Source organism: Ostrea edulis, chromosome 2, assembly GCF_947568905.1.
Source record: "Ostrea edulis chromosome 2, xbOstEdul1.1, whole genome shotgun sequence".
In the NCBI taxonomy this organism is placed as follows: domain Eukaryota; kingdom Metazoa; phylum Mollusca; class Bivalvia; order Ostreida; family Ostreidae; genus Ostrea; species Ostrea edulis.
The window spans coordinates 32,608,787-32,632,481 of record NC_079165.1 but is presented as its reverse complement, the minus strand read 5'-3'; the positions used below and the strand labels follow the sequence as shown (position 1 = coordinate 32,632,481).

The 23,695-nt window shown below is 35.3% G+C and overlaps 1 protein-coding gene across 5 annotated transcripts in view; it reads left to right on the top strand.

The window, feature by feature from the left end:
• Nucleotides 1-19,666, top strand: part of LOC125682227 (beta-1,4-N-acetylgalactosaminyltransferase bre-4-like) — a 24,711-nt gene extending 5,045 nt beyond the window's left edge. For 2 of the 5 annotated variants that reach the window (XM_048922693.2, XM_048922692.2), the window contains exons 2-8: nt 10,415-10,612; nt 11,493-11,752; nt 12,824-13,011; nt 13,124-13,246; nt 13,353-13,448; nt 17,760-17,835; nt 18,728-19,666. In XM_048922693.2, coding sequence (XP_048778650.1) covers nt 10,432-10,612; nt 11,493-11,752; nt 12,824-13,011; nt 13,124-13,246; nt 13,353-13,448; nt 17,760-17,835; nt 18,728-18,784 — 981 coding nt within the window. In that variant the 5' untranslated portion in view covers nt 10,415-10,431 and the 3' untranslated portion in view covers nt 18,785-19,666. Of the gene's footprint in view, nt 1-3,622; nt 3,694-6,339; nt 6,361-10,414; nt 10,613-11,492; nt 11,753-12,823; nt 13,012-13,123; nt 13,247-13,352; nt 13,449-17,759; nt 17,883-18,727 lie in introns of those variants that run through there. The other 3 variants (XM_048922694.2, XM_048922695.2, XM_048922696.2) reach the window with 3 other exon arrangements.
• Nucleotides 19,667-23,695: the final 4,029 nt, after the last annotated feature.

The following is a 23,695-nucleotide window of genomic DNA, read 5'->3' as shown; positions in this document are numbered from 1 at the left end:
TCAAAATGCCTTAATTATTATCATTAACTCCATAACATCTATGAAACGAATTCATTAATTAAAAAGTTTTATTCTGATACTGCTACATATAATAGACTCAAACTCCCTCCTCGCAAACAAAATTAAGCGGATGTTATTTTCACATAAATAGAAACAAGAATTTTATCAATCAAGGGGTTAACACCATAAAATTTGATTATCTTAACACTTTCACATTTCTTCCTGTCATTAGGTTTAGTTCTTATCTTACATAAAATGTATGAGGGAAACCTTTTTTCGTTATCAGACACTCCCTCCATGTTACAAACACTCAAACTAAATTAAGCAGGACAGTGGTTTAATAATGTGTTCAGTTCTTCCTTCTATAATGCTTAGTAATATTTTACTTAATTATGTAGGATAATATATTTTAAAAATAAATACATCAACTTTTACTTCAGGAACCAATGTGATTCATATGCTCACCTCTATTTTAATCAGTACTTCTTTTTTCCATTTGTCTTTTTTATTTTGTTATAAGATTTGTGGTTTTGAATATTTGCTGTTGAGACTGAATTTTCAATGATAAATATAATTGGAACAATGAAATATACACTATTTTCGTTAACATTCTTTTTACATTATTATTTTTTTTTTTTCATTTTCGAATTATTCATTATTATTATAGCTTTTTATTAACTGCCTTGTATTTTTGCTAATTAGATCAAATGTAATCCTGTTTGTCAATGAATTTCATTTAAAAGCAAAACAAGATCCATATTGCTAGATATATTTTTCGTATTCTTATTTGTATGTATTTCTATATATTGATTTCTTACGGATGAAATATGCAATGGACCAGAATAGCTGTGTGTCGAAATTTAACGGTACCCGATGACGTATGTAACACGTAAACAACGGAACGAATGTTTTAGATCTGTAGCTCAGAGACTTGTAGCCTATTCTTTATATTGTTATGTGGACGCCTAATTTTTTCTGGTACCCATATATTGTACTATAACTTTAGAAATCATTAGACAATACGGGATAGGCCAATATATCTTCGCATCTAAGTAGCCTATCGAGTTAGGCACCCCTCGGTCCTCCAAGTTTTTTTATGTACTGCGACAGCGATTTCAACATGCTTATCAGTGCCAAGAAAACTGAATGCACGAAAATGAAACATGTGAAGCCAGATATTTATTAAATTCAACGGCCTTCAGATAATTAAAATATATATAGTGTGATAACGTATAAAGAACATGTGTGGAAGTAAAGGCGCGGCGCAGACGATGGGTGGATCTCGATTGTATCTGGAGTGGATTGGAGGACTTAGCTTCGTAACTGGTTGATCAAATAACTAAAACTGTTAACTAGTGCAAGGTTTTTGTAACTATCCCTAACATGGTTACATATATATTCAAGTTCATAAATTGAGCATATAATCTATTTGAAATTTTGGGGGCAAAATCGATTGATGTACATAGCCCGATTCCGACGATGGCGCGGATCCGGTTTTATTTCAATAATATTGTTTGAAATAATCATATTTTATTAACTTTGAATAATTACTGGTTTCGTAAAAAGACAATGGAACAATCCCCAACTATAATATTTAAATATTACGATTTGTATTAAACCTATAATTTGGAAAAGTATTCGGATTTCGTGCATGGAATGTGAAATTCCGGTTATTTGCAGAACATAAAAAGTAAAAATTCACTTATCTCCCAGGCCTCGATCCAAAAAAACTCTTAACTTCTATGCAGTATGTAATATACTAATTTACAATTCATTAAGATTTATTGGATCGAGGCCCGGGGGTTATACAAATTTTTGGTGCATGTTGTTGGATATTATCAGCTTTTACAAAAATAACACAACTGTTATGGGTTCTGCATGTTATAATTTCTATATGCGTGAATTTTCGCGGAAAAAACACACTGGATTTATGAAGAAGAAAGTCTAAGCTATTCCATATCATGATGAAATATTGGAATGAAGATACTTTATTTTACTCAAAATCACAGGGCCATATTTGGGTATTCGTGGCTCTTGTTCTTTCTATTTTAAAATCAGTTAAACAACCTTTTGTTTTTTTGTTATTGACCTGACCAAAAACACCATTATGTCCTCTATTTATCTTTTGATTTCCCAATATTGCATATAACTCCAAAACTTATTATATCCAGTTCCATCTTAGACCTGTAGCTTTGTTAATTTTTACCTTAGAAAACAACCACATCAGTTTGGATGAAAAATGTCAATTATTAATGACGAACGTAATAAACTACTACAAATTCATTTTTTCACGTTCAGTTACGTTTTTGAAAATCAATTAAAGAGACACTACAGCTCATTTTCCACATTTTAATGAAGTGTTTTTTAAACCATATATTGATAAAATGATAAAATTCACATCGATACTGACAATTTTGAACATTTGGGATGCATCAATTTACTCTCAACTGCGCGTTGAAGATCGTCCGGAATTCAAAGGTTTCTTCATGCTGACTCGGACTTTTGAATGCTTATTTACATCACGTGGTTTTGATTGACAGCAAAGGTGTTGTGTAGGAAATTATCTAAATTCCCCTTCAAGGGGTCCACACTCACCTTTCAAGTACATAAGATTATTCCCTGCTCCTTATAATAACTAATTATAAATAATTATTTCAACAGAAACCCTTCCATGTTCCCATTGACCGATGTTTTTACAACTAACACGTGTCGTGTTCAGATAGAAATAGCACGTACTTACTTTTCGCAGCTAGTCTCAATGGCAGATTTAGGGGGCCAGTATCCCCCTCCCTTTTTACGCCACAGATTGTGAATGAAAATCAAAATTTTGCACCCGAATGGCCAATTACTTTGGCTAATCTTTGACTTTCACACCCCTCTTCGGAAATCCTATATCCGCCACTGAGTTACATGCGTTTCTCCGAGCTCTCTGTTTTCCAACGGTCATACTGATCCCTAGGTAAATTTTATTTCACGCATGAGTTTTATCTCATTCTATTTTTACCTCTTTTCTCACAGAATCTGTCAAAATGCTAGATCTATCAATTACACTTTCTCTCACTGGACGACATGCTGCACTGTTTACTGTCTATGCGCATGCGTCTGAAGACTAAAAGGAGGAGACTCGATATTTTTTGTATAGGCCATCAAAAAGTATTAATTTTTACGTTAAAACGATAATTTTTAACTTTAGATAAGTGTTATTTTCGTAAAGTTCATACTTTCAACAATGCAACAAAAATTGAGAAAGCACTGGGAAAATTGTCATTTCATGATTTTTGCGCAAAATGAGCTGTAGTGTCTCTTTAAATAAATGATCTAATTTGGGTCAAAAATATTTGCCATCTGGGCGCATCAATTTCTCTCTCATGACTTGCCAAGTTGAAACTTGTAAATGACCTTGTCCTACCATCTTGAGATGGTTAACATACATTAAGCAGTGACATTCATATTTAATCGATTGACCTAAACTGCAGCTGGACTTTTAAATACCTTTATCTGCTAACCAACCTGAAGTGTGTATTTAAAAAATCACATATTGCTATAGTATATATATCACATGCACTTGCTTCTGTAAATGACTTACGACCTCTTTATACTATTTTACACAAGGTACCTAAATTCAAATGACGCAGAATGGCACCCCTTGAGAATGTTGGCCTTTTGAGCTTCCTGGGAATCTGCGATGCAAATGTATTTACTACCGTTCTATTGTACAATCATTCAACTAAAAAACCATATACTTGTATAACATGACTGCATTCATTGCCTCTTATCGCCGAAAATTGCATATATATTCGCACACAAATATTAACTATGTTTTGTCGAATGCAGAACATTACTATTTAAAACTTCCTTATGATCAGGAAGATAACTTGAATAGAGCTCTTATACTTACATTTGTAGTTGATATAGAATAAAGATATACCAGGATATAGTTAAAATTCTCAGAAAGGTCATAAGTTTACTATTGGGAAGGGGTGCACTGCCATTATACATGCATGTTGGAATAAGTAGGCCTCAAGTATTTCTATACCGAAATCTCTGTGAAGTGTATTGTTTTATTACATTTACAATATAGATGTGGTATGAAATATATAAATTACAGAATTTGTAATTGGAAAACGTGTGTGCTAGAGGCCTAACCATAGCCTGATGCTATAGGAATGGAATATATGTTTGAGGATCTACCAACAAAATATAGAATGCATAATAAAAGTTTAACACCCCCCCCCCTTCCTCATCAGAACAACAATCCACATCGTAACAATTACAATATTTCAAAATACGAATTGTTGGGCAAACACGGACCCCTGGACACACCAGAGGTGGGATCAGGTGCCGAGGAGGAGTAAGCATCCCCTGTTGACCGGTCACACCCGCCGTGAACCCCATCCTGATCAGGTAAACGGAGTTATCTGCAGTCAAATCAGTGTGCCAAGAACGGCTTAACAATCGGTATGAAACACGTCAGACAGCATTTGACCCAATGCGAGGTTGTATTGACGAACTAGATCGTTATAACGACCATAGAATTTGCGAAATGCTGACTTCAATCGAGACTGTTGAAATCCCTGTATCATCAACTTGTTTGTCAGTAGCTTACCTCGATTTAAAAACTGACTATACCCAGAACAAACTCTTGCATATCGAATCAGTTGAGATATATAAACACCATATGCAGGTGATAATGGAATATTGCTACATAAATGTGGGAAGTTGACGATGGAGAAACTGAAATCATCCCGTTTGTCATACAGTTGAGTTGTCAGTTTGCCGTTAATGTCTACTTCCAATAAAATATCAAAGTATGAAGCAGAAGTGGACGACTCTGTGGTGTCCTTTATTTCGAGCTCACAGGGATATATCAAATCGAAATATGAATGAAAGCTACCATTGTTAATAGACAAAACGTCATCGGTACATGTATGTGGTCAGTAAACCACGTGGAAGGGGCATATTGAAAATATTAGGTTAGTAAGAGGCTTAATATCGTTGTATGTAGTATTGGTTTAAGCAAAAGAAATTCCAAGATTTTTATCAGAGGCAAGATAATTTGTTGTCAATAATTAGCGAACTGTTACGATTAGAAAACTATGTGTTTTACTCTTCAAATTTAACAGAACTAGTCAGAATCACTTTGCGGAATATCACCAGAATATAATAAAGATTTAGAAAAATGAATCGTGCTGTTGTCCTTGTAACCTTTGATAACTGGAAACATGGGCACATTATCCTACCATTCTGGCTCCTACTTTCTAAGTTATACTGTACAGAGTGTGTGTGATGTTATAGCTGTGACGGTACTGCATTTTGATCTATAGAGGTTTTTTTTTTTAAAATTTTACATTCAGTTCATATCAATTGTTCTTCTCCATGTGCTCTTTAGCATATGATGGCGCTTGTTTTAACTGATAAATGCGTAAGGCGATTTGACATAGTTTTCCTCAGTAAGTACAGGGAAGTTTTTCAGCTGATCAGAAGATCCATCAACAACTGCATACATTGCTCTCTTCTTTAGCAAACATTCTTGTTGTACCAGACTCTGGAAATGCTTTCCTAGTTTACTTTTTTCAGGCATTTCCTCAGCTAATTTGATATCTTCTGGAAATTTTCTTGCAAGCTGGGGGTATTTATTACATGTTACTGAAACCAATCTAATTAATTCACCGATATATGGTATGAAAGGTGAAAATAACGAACAGTGATCAATCTCATTAATCCCATAAGCAATACAAAATAGATAGTTGGGCAAACTATGTAATGGTTAAGAACAACTGTTGAAAAATCGTCACTGTTTCAGCCATCCATTCACACTTTAGACAATCCATCTAATTTCTGGAACAAGGCGACTAGCATTTTCATCTTCCGTAGAATGTTTTGCACCCTTCTTCAAAAACATTGACAAATGCACTGACAATCCTCGTTTCTCAGATAACTCTACCAAATCCCGAAAACCTAAATCTACTTAGCACAAATAATTTTCCTGGAGCCGATCATTCATTCCTTCAGCATTTAAAGTGATCATGTGCTTTGTAATTGCTGCATCGTTATTCTTACCATCCGAAAAGTATGGGCGTATTACAGACAGTATATATCCATCACTTCCAACGATGACCATTGGGTTCACCAAAGGACGATGCTTGTGCAGACTGTACGACTGGCGTTGGAACCTATAATTATAACATTTTTGAATAAAAATATATGTTCCATCGATGACTAAACTTGCTGACTTCTCATTATTGCCACAGAAAAGGTTTCTATCCAGGGGAGTGGTGTGAAAATCTGCAAACTCATCATGACTGCTGTGATGAAATCCAACGTTTTAGAGACGAACAGCTGGAGAGAATTCTTTGCACTGTGAGCACATCTTTGAACCCGACACTATTTTCAAGGAAAATAGTTTCAAGAATATGGTTGGACAAACCGGTCCTTAGCTTTGTTAAAAGTATAGCTATACATAGCAAGACTGATTTAATGTTTAAATGGCGAATGGCAGTGACAAACTTTTCTAAATCTTTAAACTGATCTCTGTCAGAATGTTATAGTCATCATCAGTCAATGATTGAACGATTGAAGATGTGATATACTTGGATTTCAAAACTGCCAGAGCAGTTTGTAAAAACTACTGTCCTTCTAAATGAGAAGAGCAACACCGTGTCTTCGTGTTTACAAAAAGTGAAATGTGTATGAAGGCCTGTGTTTTGCACTCTGGTTTAACACTAAGGCTCACTCTTTTGATTTTTTTTTTTCTATATACAACACAGTATTTATGGAACGAATGCGTTGGATTGTATAACTAAATTGTTTTCGGACTCAAAGGATTAGTATCAGATTGTTCTGAAACACAATATTCAGGATCATCGTTCTCCTGATCGCTCTATAATTATGCTGTCCTCATTTTGAGTGTAGCTAGCTGATATCTTCAAAGACCTATCACTTGTTACACAAAGCTTCAGTGTCACTATCCCTTCCTACTACTTTTGCTACATATCTTTTAATAGTCTATCTTTTACATTGAATATTCCACACAAAGCACAGCTGTATGATTTTGGCATCTGCAAAGGTTTTTTGTTTCTGAAAATGTTACTTGTTATGAAAATATGGGGTAAACAAGTTCAAGACAGTCTGATTAAAACCAGAACTTCAATCTTGTTCCCCATTTTTTTTTTTATATATCATTTCGTTGAAGTGGACATAGAGAAAAAGGAGAGGAGGGCGAGACTGAAGATCTGGTTTTAATCAGACTGAAGATTATACGACTTGATTTTATAATTTGAAAATTATGAATAAATGTGCTTTATAATATTTATTTTAGAAAACAGTAGAGTAAAATGCACACGGATATTACAGTACATGTTTATTTATATCAAACATTTTTATTTGAAAAACATATATGTGCAACATTTAATCTACCCTTGACTGTAATACTGTACAACTACATTGTACAGTGACAGGTCGGTTTTCTGTTTTTTAAATATACATGTAAATAAATATTATTTACCAAAATTTAAAACAAACCGTTACAAGAACAGTTTTATACTCGGTGTATACTAAACCAAAGGTATACATAAGCATACATTGTATTCTGAAAGCTAGTCAGCAGACTTTTAATCCTTATTTCAGACTCATTAATTTGTTTGTTTTGTTTTACCTTATAGGCTAATGTACGTCCGTTTATTTATATTTTTCTCCAAATATTTTTATTGTATGTAAATGCTTTTAAAATTATTCTTTGTCTTTTCATGTACATTCTTATCACGTTTATATTTTGCTAATATTCTTATGTGTTTTTTTAACTTAGTTATTGTACTTTCAACTTTTAAAGTTGCCAATGAATAAATATCTATCTATCTATTTATTACTCGCTTATTCAGAAGTGTATATATTAACAAACTGTACATGTAGATCATCCAAATTGTAATATGTTTTTAAGCAGGTTTTAATTGTATTATTTTAACATTCATTAATCAAAACAGTTCAGCAAAGACACACAAGTATAATTCATATGCAAATAAAATATATACACGTCTGGTTTTACCAAGGTGTTGTATAGATCTATAATTTAAAATTTTAAATAAATTTTTTTAAAAATGTAACCCCAACCCCCCCAAAAAAAACCAATCAAACTTTTCGTTAGAGAATTTTAACGTATAACCCTCTGTTTGCAAAATAATTAAGTATACTAAGCATATCACATTGCGCCACCGCTACACTGAAGTATGATGTTATAAGTTATATTTAATTGTTCGTTATATGTAATATATTATATTTAGACTTTTTTGTATTATATACATTATATTGTAAACAAGTTTTTTGAATTTGTCTACAAAAATACAACATCAATTTCATATATAATTTTATCTGCACAGCGGAGTTATAATTTACTAGTTTAGGCTAGTGCCAACTTCAATCGTCTGCGACTATGCAGCCTGATATATATTTTTTTTCTAAAGAGAGAGAACGTTTGGATTGATTGTATATTGTTTAATGTCCCTTTCGTGAAATATTCACTCATATAGAGACGTCACCATTGCCGGTGAATTTAGCCTTATGCCCAGCGCTTACGGTCTTTGAGCAGGGAAGGATCTTTATCGTGCCACACCTGCTGTGACACGGGGCCTCGGTTTATGCGGTCTCATACGAAAGACCGCCCCATTTAGTCGCCTCTAACGACTAGCAATGGGTAATGGGGACCTAATTCTAACCCGGTGTTGTAGCATAGACTTTACCCCCGGAAAAACGGGTCCGAGATAGATCTTCCCCCATAGGGAGAAAAAGCGGCCCAGCATATAATTTCCCCCTCTGTACATTTCCCCTCCTGTTTCCGGATTTCATCGACCGGAATCTTTTTTCTTCTCATGTAGAAGCTTTTGAATAAATATAGAACGAAGCAAACTCTTGCAATTGAAGATAATCAATGAAATTTGTTATTATTGGTATAAAGAGTTGAATGTTATAAAGAAAAAAAAGTTACAAAAAAGAAACAAATATTTGCTGTTAAATTGTTATAGTTTAATGAAATAGATATGCGCTCACTAATATTACGATATTCATGAAATAAAGGAATTTTTTTTTTGAGATGTTGAAGTTGGGTTTACACGCTGAAAACTTTAAATTGCATATAGTAAATACAATATGCTTCCCAAAAGACTTTAACGATGGTCAATATCATTAGGGTTTTTCGTAAAAAGTCGACTAAAAGATATACAATTAAGATATCTGAAAAGTAAAGTAGATGCACTGTATGAATAAAAGTAATTTAATTTTCCCGATTATTTAAATTCGAAATTTTAAATTAAAAAAACAAAACATTAACTTCTTCCCGACTTCACTATTTCAGATATTAACAGCAAAGACTTGAAATGTCTGAATGAATTTTGATATACCATTACACAACTTGAATTTCCTTTAAAAAAAATAAGATGATGATTGTGATACAAAAGACCCTGAATTAAAAAGAAATGATAAGAATTCCTGGGTCTAGATAAACAAGAGAATTCTGGTAACAGAACTGGAAAGAGATACATAGCTAAAATGTAAGAAGGGGATAAAAGCGTACTGTCATTTAGGGGGAAATTCTATACTAGGATGGTTTTTCCTACGAGGATTAAATTGGGCCCGGGTTCATTCTTCCTAGGGGGAAATTCTATGCCAGGCCCATCTTTCCGGGGGGGGGGGGGGGGGGTCTATCCCGGGCCCGTTTGTCTGGGGGGGATGGGAGTCTAAGCGGGGGAAAACTCTATGCTACAACACCGGAATGCCACGGGACGTGAACGTTGTTTGGAGGCTTGAGGATTTTATTTAACACCTTATTAGCAGAATTTCTACAAACGTTTGGTCAATATGGGGGCTAGTGATCCTTGACCAATTCTCCAAATCTGCAGCTATTTCCTAGGCTAAATCACGTCATTGTTCTGGACTAAATTCAATATAAGTCTACTATGTAGGTCAAGAGCAAACACTACTGAAATATAGTTGATCATGTGTTTAGATAAAATCAACTCGTTAAATAATGTTATTAGGAATCAAACTTTGATCTATAGCTTAATAACTCTGGATTTCTGGAAGAAAAACGCCTCTAGTGTTTGCAAGAATCCATGCTACACTTGATGACAATTTCGGCCCGTTTTAAATCCCCCCAGACATTTTGTTAAAAAACAGATGAGGGGGAAAAACAGTCTCGCTCAGTCTTAATTCGTCCACTGACAACAAGTGCGAAAATAAAACGGGGGTGAATATTTCCCTGCATACTGTAAATATCTTAGTGGGATATAACATATATGAAGTGTTAAAATTATCTAATAAATGAGTGCGACTTTACATTATTGTGAAGTGATGCTACGCTTTGTCGGTTTCCTTTGAAATCATTGCCTGTGTCGTCAGTGTTCTATGAAATCATTGCCTGTTTCAGAGTAATCAATCCCCGAGATGAAAAGGTGGAGCTGGGGATGTTGCATCGTTAGAAAACAACTAAAATACACACTTCTGCCGATTGTGTGCATTTTAACGACTCTCAAAATCAGTGGCCATGTGAGGAATCGTCTCAACGAAATCAGAAACGATGCGATTTGTCTTCAGGAATATAATGTTTTGGGAGAGAAAGGACCAGGTATAACAAAAGACATTTAAATGTAGATGATCACTTGTACATGGCATTTATTCACATTCTTCTCCACACCAAGCATCAGTTTTACGATTTTGGCAAATTAATGTCATATGTTAACATTTTCAACCGGATCAATATTTCATCATTATGACTTGCCAATATTTTGTTGTTGATGAGTTTATACATTTCATGCACCCTTGGTCGAATCTATACTACAAATACTACAGTTGTATTAAACTTTCTCTGAATAACAGCTTTAGATTAAAGATTTTAGAATTCGTATACATCATACATGAAAGGTGAAGATAACGAACAGTGATCAATCTCATAACTCGTATCTATTTTGTATTGCTTATAGGAGTTATGAAATTGATCACTGTTCGTTATCTTCACCTTGCATAAGCAATACAAAATAGATAGTTGGGCAAACACGGACCCCTGGACACACCAGAGGATGGATTGAATCAGGTGCCTGGGAGAAGTAATACATGCTATTTATTTCATTAACAAACCGTACATGATATATGATTGTTACAGCGGTTTAATTTGCAAATACAAACTATCAGTGGGTTGACAGCTGTCTGACGTGTCTCATACCAATTGTTAACCATTCTTTACATGTATACTGATTTTGACCTCTGATAGGTCCAAATGTCCGTGTTTGCCCTACTCTTACTTTTGTATATATAGGATTTGTGAGATTGATCAGTGTTCGTTAACTTCACTTTGTCGTGCATCTTTGCAAGCCAAAGGTTTACTCTCCGCTCCTTTTCTCTCTAACGAAGAATGTAGCGGGTCGGAATCCATGGAGAGCGGAGATACTATACATGCCAATATTGTCATTTCATATTTTTAAAACAAAATGTTACTTGATACCTTGCAGTGGGCAAAATCACAGCAGATATGAATACGAGGGAGTTGTTTGTCATGGCATCTGACTTTTGGTGGCTGGAATCTGGAGGACACCACAAGCCTAGAAATATACATGAGGAGTCGGGATTCCACGATAATGTAGTAAATTCCAATGTAGCAGTCATAATTCCCATCAGAGACAGAGAAGACCAACTAAAGATTCTTTTGAATAATCTTCATCCTATTCTACATCGTCAAAATTTACGATACAGTGTATACGTTGTGGAACAGGTAATTTCATGAACTTAGCAAATGACATTTTAATGATGGGAGGATCATGTAGTATTTTGGGCGATGTCTTTTTTATTTTTGAGATGGAATATCTTGACAAAGTGTCATACTCATTACCCAACAATATTTTCACAATTGCAGTAACAAGTATTCCAATTCTTTTCAGATTTGGCATGAAGCATCTTTTGGGTTATGAAGTATACATTTCAGGTCTCATGAACCGCTGCTGCCTTAGTGGCGTGGCAAAAACTGTCAAAATTTTACTAATTTCCAAAAATCATTTTTCTGAAGAAAAACTAAATAAACAGTCATGTACAACAGGAATGCTTCGATCAAGATGGTAAATTTCATGATCATTGGGGCAGCGGTTCTGACTCCACGGCGGTGTCAAACTTTATATATAGTGTTTATGTGTAAAACATTTAAATACCATCTTTAATGCTATTGATACTACATTGAAACTAAAAGGATATATAGAAGGAGCATGCGCAGTCATCCCTTCGGTAAATTTCGTCAGCTCAGGGGGGTAGGGGTGGTTTTGATCCCAGTTGAGACCAAAATTATTGTTATGATTTTGTCTATCAAATGAAAGACTTCTTTGATTTGGCTGATAATGTATGAAAACTAAGTGCATATTTAGGAAAAGCAGAAATGCAATGTACCAAAATTGTGAATTTAAGACGGGTTCAAAATAGCCATAATGTTAATATAACGTATATGAAGTATTCCATCAATATGGGCACTTTCAAAGTTATTTGTGTTTTAAGAACACATCTTGTTTTATACTGCTGAATACTAGAATTTAGCTTAGATATGGACAACGGGAAGCCTGTGACAGATTTCATATCCTTAGGAGTTAGTTCATACTTTTAACTAATACTCAAGTTACCGATAAGGCCTGTGGGCCTTTTGTAGTAAACTTGACATCTATCAAAATTGTAAACAGGATCCCCTGGTTAGAGATTCTGATTCCAGGGTAGGACAAAAGTTGAGATTGACCAATGTCTGTTACTCTCACTTGTTCATTGCATAAATGTTGCCCACGCTGTTTGGTTTGATATGATTGTACAGGCCGATGAGAAGGACTTTAATAAAGGCTTGCTGTTAAACATTGGATATAGGATGGCTCTAGAGCGTAGCAACTACACTTGTTTTGTGTTTCAAGACGTTGACTTAATACCAGAAGACGACAGAATACCTTATGGATGCTGTAGAAGTCCTATGCATTTATCTTATGCCATAGATAAATTCAGTTACAGGTGAATGTAATGAAAACACAGTTCGTATCTATCATATCGGTATATAGACTGTACATGTGAAAATTTTACATAATAACGCCCCAGTATCCATCATTGTTTTTTCCCGCTTCAGTCTCCCCGATCCCAAACTGATTGGTGGAGTATCGGCTTGGAGGAGAGTCGACTTTGAAGCAGTCAACGGATGGTCCAACTTGTTCAGTAATTGGGGCGGTGAAGACGATGACATGAGTTATAGGCAAGCTTCTGTTCAAGTTACTCGTTCTAAAAATATTAAATTAAAGGTGTTGCAGATAATATTATCATTAAATGGATTCAACATTAATTTTCTTTGCTTGTTGTAGAATATTTGCCATTGGTAAGGAGATAAATCGTATGTCTCCTAGCATTACTAGATACAAAATGATCAAACACAAACAATCCAAGACCAACGAAAACAGGTATATATATTTATTAACATTACTCATAATTTAGACACGTCAAACTTGAGATGCTTGATATAGGTGGTTACGGTTCCTTCGCCAGGTACTCAGTAAAAAAACACGGGTCTCTCGGATTCGACCTTAATAGGATGGACCCCTATAACGTTAGATGTTGGTTCGATAAAGAACCCTCACTGACACGACCGTACGCGCATGCGTCGGTCAAAATGTTTAGTATTTTACCTAAGACGGTGAAGTCTCTATATCGAAAAATGTCGAATGGGACGTAAAATAACGAGGAAAATTTAGCACTCTCAAGCACTAGCATGGACGTAAGTGTTTTTGCAGCTAGTGGTCATGCTTTGGGTGCCATAGTGCGGTATTCTGGGAAATGTATATATATCGTCCACTGCATTATTTCGGTGACTGACCAAAATCGGTGACCTTTTGTTTACGTGTGCGTGTTGTCGTTTCCGGGTGTAGATTGCGTCATCAATTTCTATATAGAGTACGTCTTCAATTTTTCTCTCCCGAAAATGAACAACTAAAAGGAGAGTATGCAAACAATCAACAGGAGCACCCCCAAAATAAGCCCATTTACTTATTACTTTTTCAAGCAAACCTTCAAATTAATATAAAGAATACCAAAAGTCTAGATTTCTACACCATGAAAGGTTAACTACACTATGTTATTTTATTCATTGACGTTTAGCTGCACATTCCTCCTGTATTTACGTTTTAACAGTTACAAACTTTTGGCAAACCTATATTAACAATGGTCACCGAAATACGTGACGTCGCCGTTTTAGGACCACAAAGTGACATGTTTTTTGTTACGAAAATATATTCAATTAACGTACTAATGGAGTTGGAATTTTTGGATGAAAGTAAAGGAATTTAATTACATTAAAGGTAGGTGTATTATTTATTTATTTAATCCAAATGATTAATGAGAAAATCGTGGTAATCAATAATGTCACCGAAACTGGTCAGTCGACGATATAACAGTAGTCTTGAATTTTATTCCTGATAATAACAGAAACCAGGAAACAATCCGATTTTTCTGCAGGTTATAAAGATTGATTGATTGTATTTTGTTTAACGCCCCTCTCAAGAATTATTCACTCGTATGAAGACGTCACTATTGCTGGTGAAGGGTTGCAAAATGCTCGGCGCTTATGGCCATTGAGCAGGGAGGGATTTTTATCGTGCCACACCTCCTGTGACACGGGACCTCGGTTTTTGTGGTCTCATCCGAAGGACCGCTCTATTTATTCGCCTCGTACGACAAGCAGGGGGCACTGAGGACCTATTCTAACCCGGATCCCCACGGGAGCATGTTAAAAAGAGTATGATTCCATGTATTGATATTCTCACAAGTATCCTATAATAACTATATTTGTTTTACTTATTGACATCATTGAACCGTAAGCTCCAGGATTTTACAACATGGTACATTTGATCACCATGATGAGAGAAAGATGCGTATTGTTTTTCAAGGTTAGAGATCGAAGGTCACTTAATAGGGAAAACCTAATAGGCAAGATACAAACCGAACCGTAAGCTTCAGGATATTGCAACTTCGTACCTTTGATCACCATAATGAAAGGAAAATGCCTACTACATGTATTTTTCAAGGTCAAAGTCGCATTATCGCTTAGTATGAAAACGTTTTAGGCAGTATACAGACCGAACTGTTAGGGCTAGGACCGTTTAAGTAAGTAAACATACACTTTATGCCAAGTGGAAGATGTTTATTGTTTCTCACAGTCAAGGTCGTTGTAGCAGGATACAGACCAAATCGTTAGGGCTAGGACCATCAAAATGTACACATCTTATGCCAAGTGAAAATATTACATAAAGAGTACATGACTTTAATTGTCTGTTTTTATGATGCAAAGAAAGTATATCAAACCCTGATGATTACTGATGCTACTTGAAGCCAAGTTCTACAAACCACGGTGTACGAAAACACCCTATTTTAGCTTTTCACGGGCGTATTATATGTACCGTTTGCGGTACTCTTGTTTAATCGGGGCAGGCTACTGACAAACAAGTTGATGTTACTGGGGTTTCAACAGTCTCGCAGCATTTCGCAACTTTGATGGTTGTTATTATAATGATCTAGTTTGCCAATATTACCTATCATTGGGTCAAATATTGTCTCATGTGTTTCATACCGATTGTTAGGCCGTTCTTGACACTGATATTGACTCCGAATTTCCCCTTTCATCTGATTAAGACATAGGGCTTACGGCGGGTGTGACCGGTCGACAGGGGATGCTTACTCCTAAGGCACTTGATCCCACCTCTGGTGTGTCCAGGGGTCCGTGTTTGCCCAACTCTTTATTTTGTATTCCTTGTAGGAGTTATGAGATTGATCATCACCTTTGATAGTAACGTCGTGCTCGTGACGTTGCGCGGGACGATAGCTGTTCTCTGCAGTCTCCGTAAAGATTTTACTTCACATTGACCGACATCCCCCCCCCCCCCCCCGAAAAAAATAAAGGGTTTCTTACAGGTGTAATTTTGTAGATAAGACGATTTGATTTGAAAAATGGTCAATGTTGGCAGTTTCTGCCCTGCTCCTAAGACATCGGGGTGAAGGAGTCCTAAACTTTATGTCACTCTTGTCCCAAAGATGCTTCATACCATTTGAAAAGAATTGGAATGGTAGTTATCCAAACGAAGTTAAAAGTGTTAATTGATTACAGGTTTAATCAGTGACTATGACAATTTTTTGACTCACCTTGGTACTAAAACTCCCAACCCTGGGTTCACGAAATTTACGATTTTGGTGAAGGATCGCCTGTTCCTTCTAACTATCTATTCATTTTCAATTTACTATGAATAGCATCAATTTTACAATTTTGGTAAAGGCCACCCTGCTTTTCATGACTCTGCATTTAGTTTTTCAAATTTTGGCAGATTATACCCTGCCCTTGACTCCGGTAGTTATCAAAAGGAATTAAACGTGTTGTTGACACACACATTAATCACTATCATAATGACGATTTGATTCAACTCGGTTCAGTTACCAAAACCCCTACCCCTGGGATCATAACATTTACAATATTGGAAAAGGACTACCTGTCCCTTCTAATTATTCAATTACTTTCAATTCAGTATCAGTAGATGTTACTCAAATATTTACACATAAACACCATATAGCAAATATGGCCCTGCCACAGAGTCAGAATCTCTGTCCCTGGGATAATGAGAATTACAAGTTTGACAGAGGCCTTCCTGCCTACATCATTATGCATTTAGTTTTCCTTAAACGTGTACGGTTCTAGCTATAGAGAAGATTTTTTAAAATGGTCAATTAATGGCAGTTTTTGTCTTGTCCCTAAGGCTCCGAGGGTGCAGGAGTCCTGTTACAATTTATGTTTACCTTGTCCCACAGATACATGCTAGCTCTCTAATCTTGTTTGAGAGATAAGCTTTTATAATGCATAGACTTCTGCTTAAATCGTTCCTCAGTATTTAATAGCATCCGTATATAAAAAATGAAATGTGTCTATGAGAACAGAATATGTACAAATACATGTATATATCAAATTAAAGAAGCCTTTGGATTTGCCTCTAGACAAGATTTAAAATAAGTACGATGACAAATTATTAAGAAACCAGTCAAAGAATAATTAATTAATTTCTTTATTTGTTTGTTTTACGTCCTGTCCAGAATTGTTCACTCATATTGATACGTCACCAGCTGCAAGTGAAGCATCACAAATTTAGACCCGTGTTTAGCGCTCATAACTGTAGCAAGGAGGTATGCTACACCAGAGAAATTTGATGTAGATGAAAAGTGTAGGATATGTACAAAAATATTTTGAATTTGAAAATTTTCAAATTTACTTTATTTTGTCAAAAAATACAGTTTTAGTAGAAGGTAATCTGAAAAAATTTAAAACCCCTGCTGGACTCGAACCTGCGACCTACAGTTCAGCAGTCGGTATTCTTTTTTTTTTTTCTCTTTTTAGCAGTCGGTATTCTAACCTACTGAGCTACTCGGCTAGGTATTTAAATAGAAAAGGAAAAGTCAAATATTGCTGATATCGATTTTGTCATCCATGTTTTTAAAGGAAGTCAGCCATTATGACGATGTAGAGTACTACCTTAAAGGTCATATCCGAAAGATCTGTCATTCTCGCTTGTTTAGCGAACGAGCAATCACTACCTATGTTTGCATCTCGAGGGTTGGGCAAAACATGGGTGGGGCTCGAACTCACGACCTTCCAGTCAGAATGATTTATGTTTAACGACGATTTATGCGGTTACCAAGAAAAGTAATAAGATAGTTCATTCTTGACATGTTTCTTTTAGATTCTCATTGCTTTCTGATTCTGGAACTCGTTACAAGAAGGACGGAATTTCCAGCTTAAGATATAAGGAAGCAAAAGTAAAAGAACATGCCTTGTTTACACGGATACGTGTGAGACTATGAGGGTTTGTGTGATAGTATTGTGTAGATTAAGCTTGCCATGTGATGCAATTTTTTTTAAATATAGGAAATAGCAATAAGTGCCAATTTTTGAAAAATTGAAATCCATTATAATTTTCACACTTGTGTAATATTATAGGGTTATTGAACTTATATTGGTGAATATTGGCACGAGTTGGCTGTGAAAATGCACGAGCTTGCGAGTGCATTTTGACAGCCAACGAGTGCCAATATTCACCTATATAAGTTCAATAACCCTTTTATTATATAGCTAAAGTATTTAGTTGTTAAATGATATCCCTTTTCACTCAAACTACTCCAAAATAGACGAGAATTCATCAATATTGGCAGTGTGCAATAACAGCATGTACTTCTTAACTGTTCAATATTTAACCCGTCATTAATGCATGAAGCAAACTGATTTTGTAAATGGGGACATCATAATTTATGTACAGTAAAACATTTTGCTTAAGTAAATATCAAATACCGGCTCTGTCAGATTCGGAGGACCGTCGTCTGCCATTTGGCTTGTTTACGTCGTTACGGTAACGTCAATATTGAACGCTCATACTCGGAATGTTTCGGGCGCATACAATTTACGCAATGCAAAGTTAGCGTTCAATAAATTCTCAGGATATTGAACGCTAACATTCTCTAGATTTTACGCAGATTTTATATTAGACTATTTATTAGCTATATAATAAGAAGTGTTTATTGGACGCCATCTAGTTGAAGTCACTCACTGACAGGAAGAGGGATGCATACTCCTGACAGGAAGAGGGATGCATATTTTTCTGTAAACCTGTTGGAGACCTATTCATTAGATTTACATTCATTCTTTTCTCTTTAGAACCCTTACCATGGAGGAAAAGGAACATTTTGTTGTATAATTAAGAAAACATGTTGATATTAACACATTGAAATTCAATTTCAAATCAATCAGTTCATTGTTGCAAGGTCTAAGTGTATTGCCACACATTATGTTGAATGAAGGACTACGATATTTATTATGTTTACGGTATTTATGAATGAATATTCTAAAGTTTGACCATGGAATGGTGCTAACAAAGCTTAGTGTTACTAGAACGTTTCAACGAAAAAAAATTCTTATAGACAATGATAATTATTCAAGAAATTAATTGTGAATTGTGCTAATATAATGCTTTATTTTCAAACTTATTCCCATTATTATTATTACTACACTAAGGATCCTCTGTAAGTGTTTATATAAGTATGAAGAAATACTTCATATTAAAAATGTGCACGTATAACTAAGGAAAGTACTACTTCAAACATACCACTTTTCGCACACGAAATGAAAGTTTTTCGATTATTCTAATTAAAAATCGTTAAACACTTTCTGCAACTTGTATGAAATACTTGTTTGAAAAGTTCCAATGTTTTATTTTCATATTAATTATAAACACATAAAATATCTCTACATCATCAATGCCATATTCAATATAGAATAATCATCTTGGCGTATGTATACATCTTGTATCATACATTGTAATAAGAGAGGAAGAGTGAGAGAGGGGAGAAAATTAAATGGATCACCCATCAAAACGGACCATTTCTTCCGGTTGTTATTGAAATCAATAATTTCATTAGTTTCGTATTAAAAGGAATTGTATGTTTTAATGTATTATACCTGAGACATTATATGCTGTGTATGCGTGTGTGTATTTCATTATTATTATTATTTTAATACGCCCTGAAACTGATGTTTATTTTTATCTAGCATATTTATGGTATCTTGTGTTTTCATGTTTTATATGTACAATGAGGATAGGTACAGCTTTTAATGTTTTATTTATTATACCCCCCGCAACAAGTTGGGGGGGGGGGGTTATACTGGAATCGGGCTGTCCGTCCGTCCGTCTGTAGACGCAATGGTTTCCGGGCTCTAAAGCATTATCCTTTTCACCTACAGTCACCATATCATACATATGGACTACCCATGGGATGAAGATGTTCCCTATCGATTTTGGGGTCAAAAGGTCGAATGTCAAGCGCACTGGACATCGAAGTAGCAATATGGTTTCCGGGCTCTAAAGTGTTATCCTTTCCACCTACAGTCACCATATCATACATATGGACTACCCATGGGATGAAGATGTTCCCTATCGATTTTGGGGTCAAAAGGTCAAGCGCACTGGACATTGAAGTAGCAATATGGTTTCCGGCCTCTAAAGCGTTATCCTTTCCACCTACAGTCACGATATCATACATATGGACTACCCATGGGATGAAGATGTTCCCTATTGATTTTGGGGTCCAAAGGTCACGCGCACTGGACATCGAAGTAGCAATATGGTTCGGTTTGTCATGCCATTTGTTTTTTACACTCAGAAAAGAGGTAGTTTATACCTATTACCAACACCCTTTGGGAGATTGGGGTAAGCGGGGGGTATTCTTAGTGAGCATTGCTCACAGTACCTCTTGTTTTCTATGTATATATGTGTATGACATTCTGTTGTAAGGTATATATGCATTGTAAAGCACCTTTGAGCGTACATAGTGTATGAAAATATATATATATATGGTATTATTATTGTTATTAATATTCACCATTTTGTCCAAAGGATATCAGAAAAACAATTCTGGTACATGTACAATTGTAAGTTGCAGCTTGTTTTTGCTGTACATTATAAATTAAAAGATAAAAAAAAAAAGAATGTCATTGAGTGGATTTGTCATTTATTCAAATAACAAATGACTAGCAACTAAAATTGCATATTGGGCTCATGGCGGGTGTGACCGGTCAACAGGGGATGCTTACTCCTCCTAGGCACCTGATCCCACCTCTGGTGTGTCCATGGGTCCGTGTTTGCCCAACTATCTATTTTGTATTGCTTGTAGGAGTTATGAGATTGATCACTGTTCGTTATCTTCACCTTGCATATTACAAATAACAAATGACTAGCAACTAAAATTGCATATTACATAATCTTACATAACAATTGATTGGCTGGGCTTACATCAAAGTATTGACTAATAACTACAAATTGACAAGATAAAGAGATAGAAATTGTGATCAGAAAAGCTCACTTGAACCTTCGGCTCAGGTGAGCTATAAAGGTGGTGCACAATAAGGGAACACACAAAATCAATCCCATAATATTGCTTAATTGTAAAAAGGGGGAGGAGGGGAAGATGTGGTTGTTTGAAATTTCCGTGCTTGAACGCGAAGGAAAAATTAGCCAGAATGAATTGAATTCGTCATAAGTAATCAATTAATTTGATTGGTCAGTGACATCGTATAGCGATCAGTTTTAAGAGACATTACAGGGGAAAATTAGTAAAATTGCAAAACTACTATCAGCTACGTTACATCAATCCGACACTTACAAAATTTGAATATAAAACAATTCATTGGACCAATACATGTTTATGCGTTTTGTTTTAAGGCTCTAAACATACTCTTCAGTCTTTAGTTCATTTACTGGACCTTGTATTGTTATTAAGTTATTAATTAAATCGTCATTATGTGGGATCCGGGTTATTAGAATAAGTCCTCAGTACCCCTTGCTTGTCGTAGAAGGCGACTAAATGGGGCGGTCCTTCGGATGAGACCGCAAAAACCGCAGTCCCGTGCCACAGCAGGTGTGGCACGATGAAGATCCCTCCCTACTCAAAGGCCATAAGCACCGAGCATAGGCCGAAATTTGGCAGCTCTTCACCGGCAGTGGTGATGTCTCCATATGAGTGAAATATTTTCGAGAGGGACGTTAAACATTATCCAATCATTATATCCAAAGGTTGTGTCGTAGTATGATATAATAATGTATGACCAGATGTTTAAAACAATGGCAAATAAAACTTCAAATTACTCGCCCTTGATTACAGGTGGCGCACGATCTGTTAACGTCCAAGGCGTTTCTAACCTCAAGTTTAAGAGAGCGTCGGAAGGACACCTTTAGATTAGAAAGTTGTTGAATATTTAGTAACTATGGTGGATTACGGTTCGTAGGACCTCACTGCGCTTAGAGACGAACTTAGAAAACGCATTGCAAGACTCTCTGGGCGGAAAGGGAAGCACGTTGAGAGTTTCAGCTGCAACCGAATTTTCTCTGTCACATCGATTAAATAAAGACATTCAATACACATTGAACGTTTTTCATTATAAACTACTTCATAATTAAGTTTACATGCTTAAACAGTAGTTTAGGTTAAATATATAATATACAATACATCAGAATTCTTTATAAGTTGTTGAATTGCATATGTTTAAAACAATAAGATGCGGACACCCCCCCCCCCCTCTCTCTCTCTCTCGATCGAGGATTAAGAATATCAATTATCAAATATATCCATATACCTCTGAATTTCTATTATTAAGCTGTTAAAATGTGTAGTAATAGCAAATGTATATGTATAACTTCTCTTTAACAGTTTATTTGCGTGTTTTAACTTATATCACTTACGTGATGACGTCACGGTAGGTAAACAGTCCTTGCGATTAACTTTTTATTAGTCCATATTATAGGGCAAGCGAGAGCATAAAAATTGGCAGGTCAAATAAATTTTACTACCCCATATGCTAGGTGTACAATAATGATTCAAAATTTCGAGTTTCTACATTTTAATTGAATATTACAATTTGGATTGCAATAAGACGGTACCCCAGTTCAAGCTTTCTTTCAACTTCTAAATTCACGTCTCCATCCATATACTATGATTGATATACTATGAGTTGGTTGTACTCTGCGTGAAAAGCACGACTGTATCCTGCGTATAGGAATGGTTGTATCCAAATGACGTTTGTCCATGGTGTTGCAGGAAACTGATGTAGGCCTACATAATTTGACCCGTGTTTACTTTCACGTATAAGGATTTATCATGTTTGTACCATGACAGTTCATGATATGAGTGATTTTATACTAAAATACATCACTTAACAAATGTAGTACACTTTTCAATTTGAAGGTCAATTTGAATGTTCATACTTCAGATTGAAATCGAAGTTACAAGTGAATAGTGAAAAACGCAATGCAATGATTTTTTTAAAAATAAAAAAACCACAATGAACAATAGGCCTGTGTGTGACTTTTATATAAACACAACATTGTATATATGACAGTGAAATTTGTATTTACTTCACTTGGATAAATTTATAGCTTTATGAATTTGCATTTAATTTTGATAAAAGTAGATATGATTCAAATTTTATTTCTAAAAAATTCAGAAATATCTTAATCTCTTGAGATGCATTTTTCTTCTGGTTTGCGCCAACAGTTAAAATAGGCTAGGACTGTCCGTGGGTCAGTTGATAAACATGACATAACAACATAACTATGATAATGCAAACTTTGATAAGTTATGAAAGTTTGACAATATCATCCCATATTTTGATTAATTCCATACGTATTGACTATTGAAAAATCTAGACTCGTTTTCCCTGAAATTCAAACAATATTTTACAACACTTTTTGAATTTTAACAAAATTAACAATGAAAGTAAAGTGTTGAAATTTATTTACAATCCAGTCATCAAAAACGAAAACAAGACCTAGGAATATTCACTGCCTTACAGTTACAGTCTGATTATAGCCACCCATCCATTACAGTCGCGTCGTCGTACCGAGGGAGGGGGGTGCTGGTAGCAATCGCGTTCATTCATATTTTGATTACCTTGGTTAACTCTAAAATTAATTTTTAAATGACATCTGAAATATATTTTTGTACCATACTTCGTTTATATATTGATGACTCAAATTTCCCCTGTTCGATTATAGATCTAGTCTAGAAGGGGGGGGGGGGGTCATAGAATTATAAGATCATTGATGACTGTATCACTAAGGATAGATAAAATTTC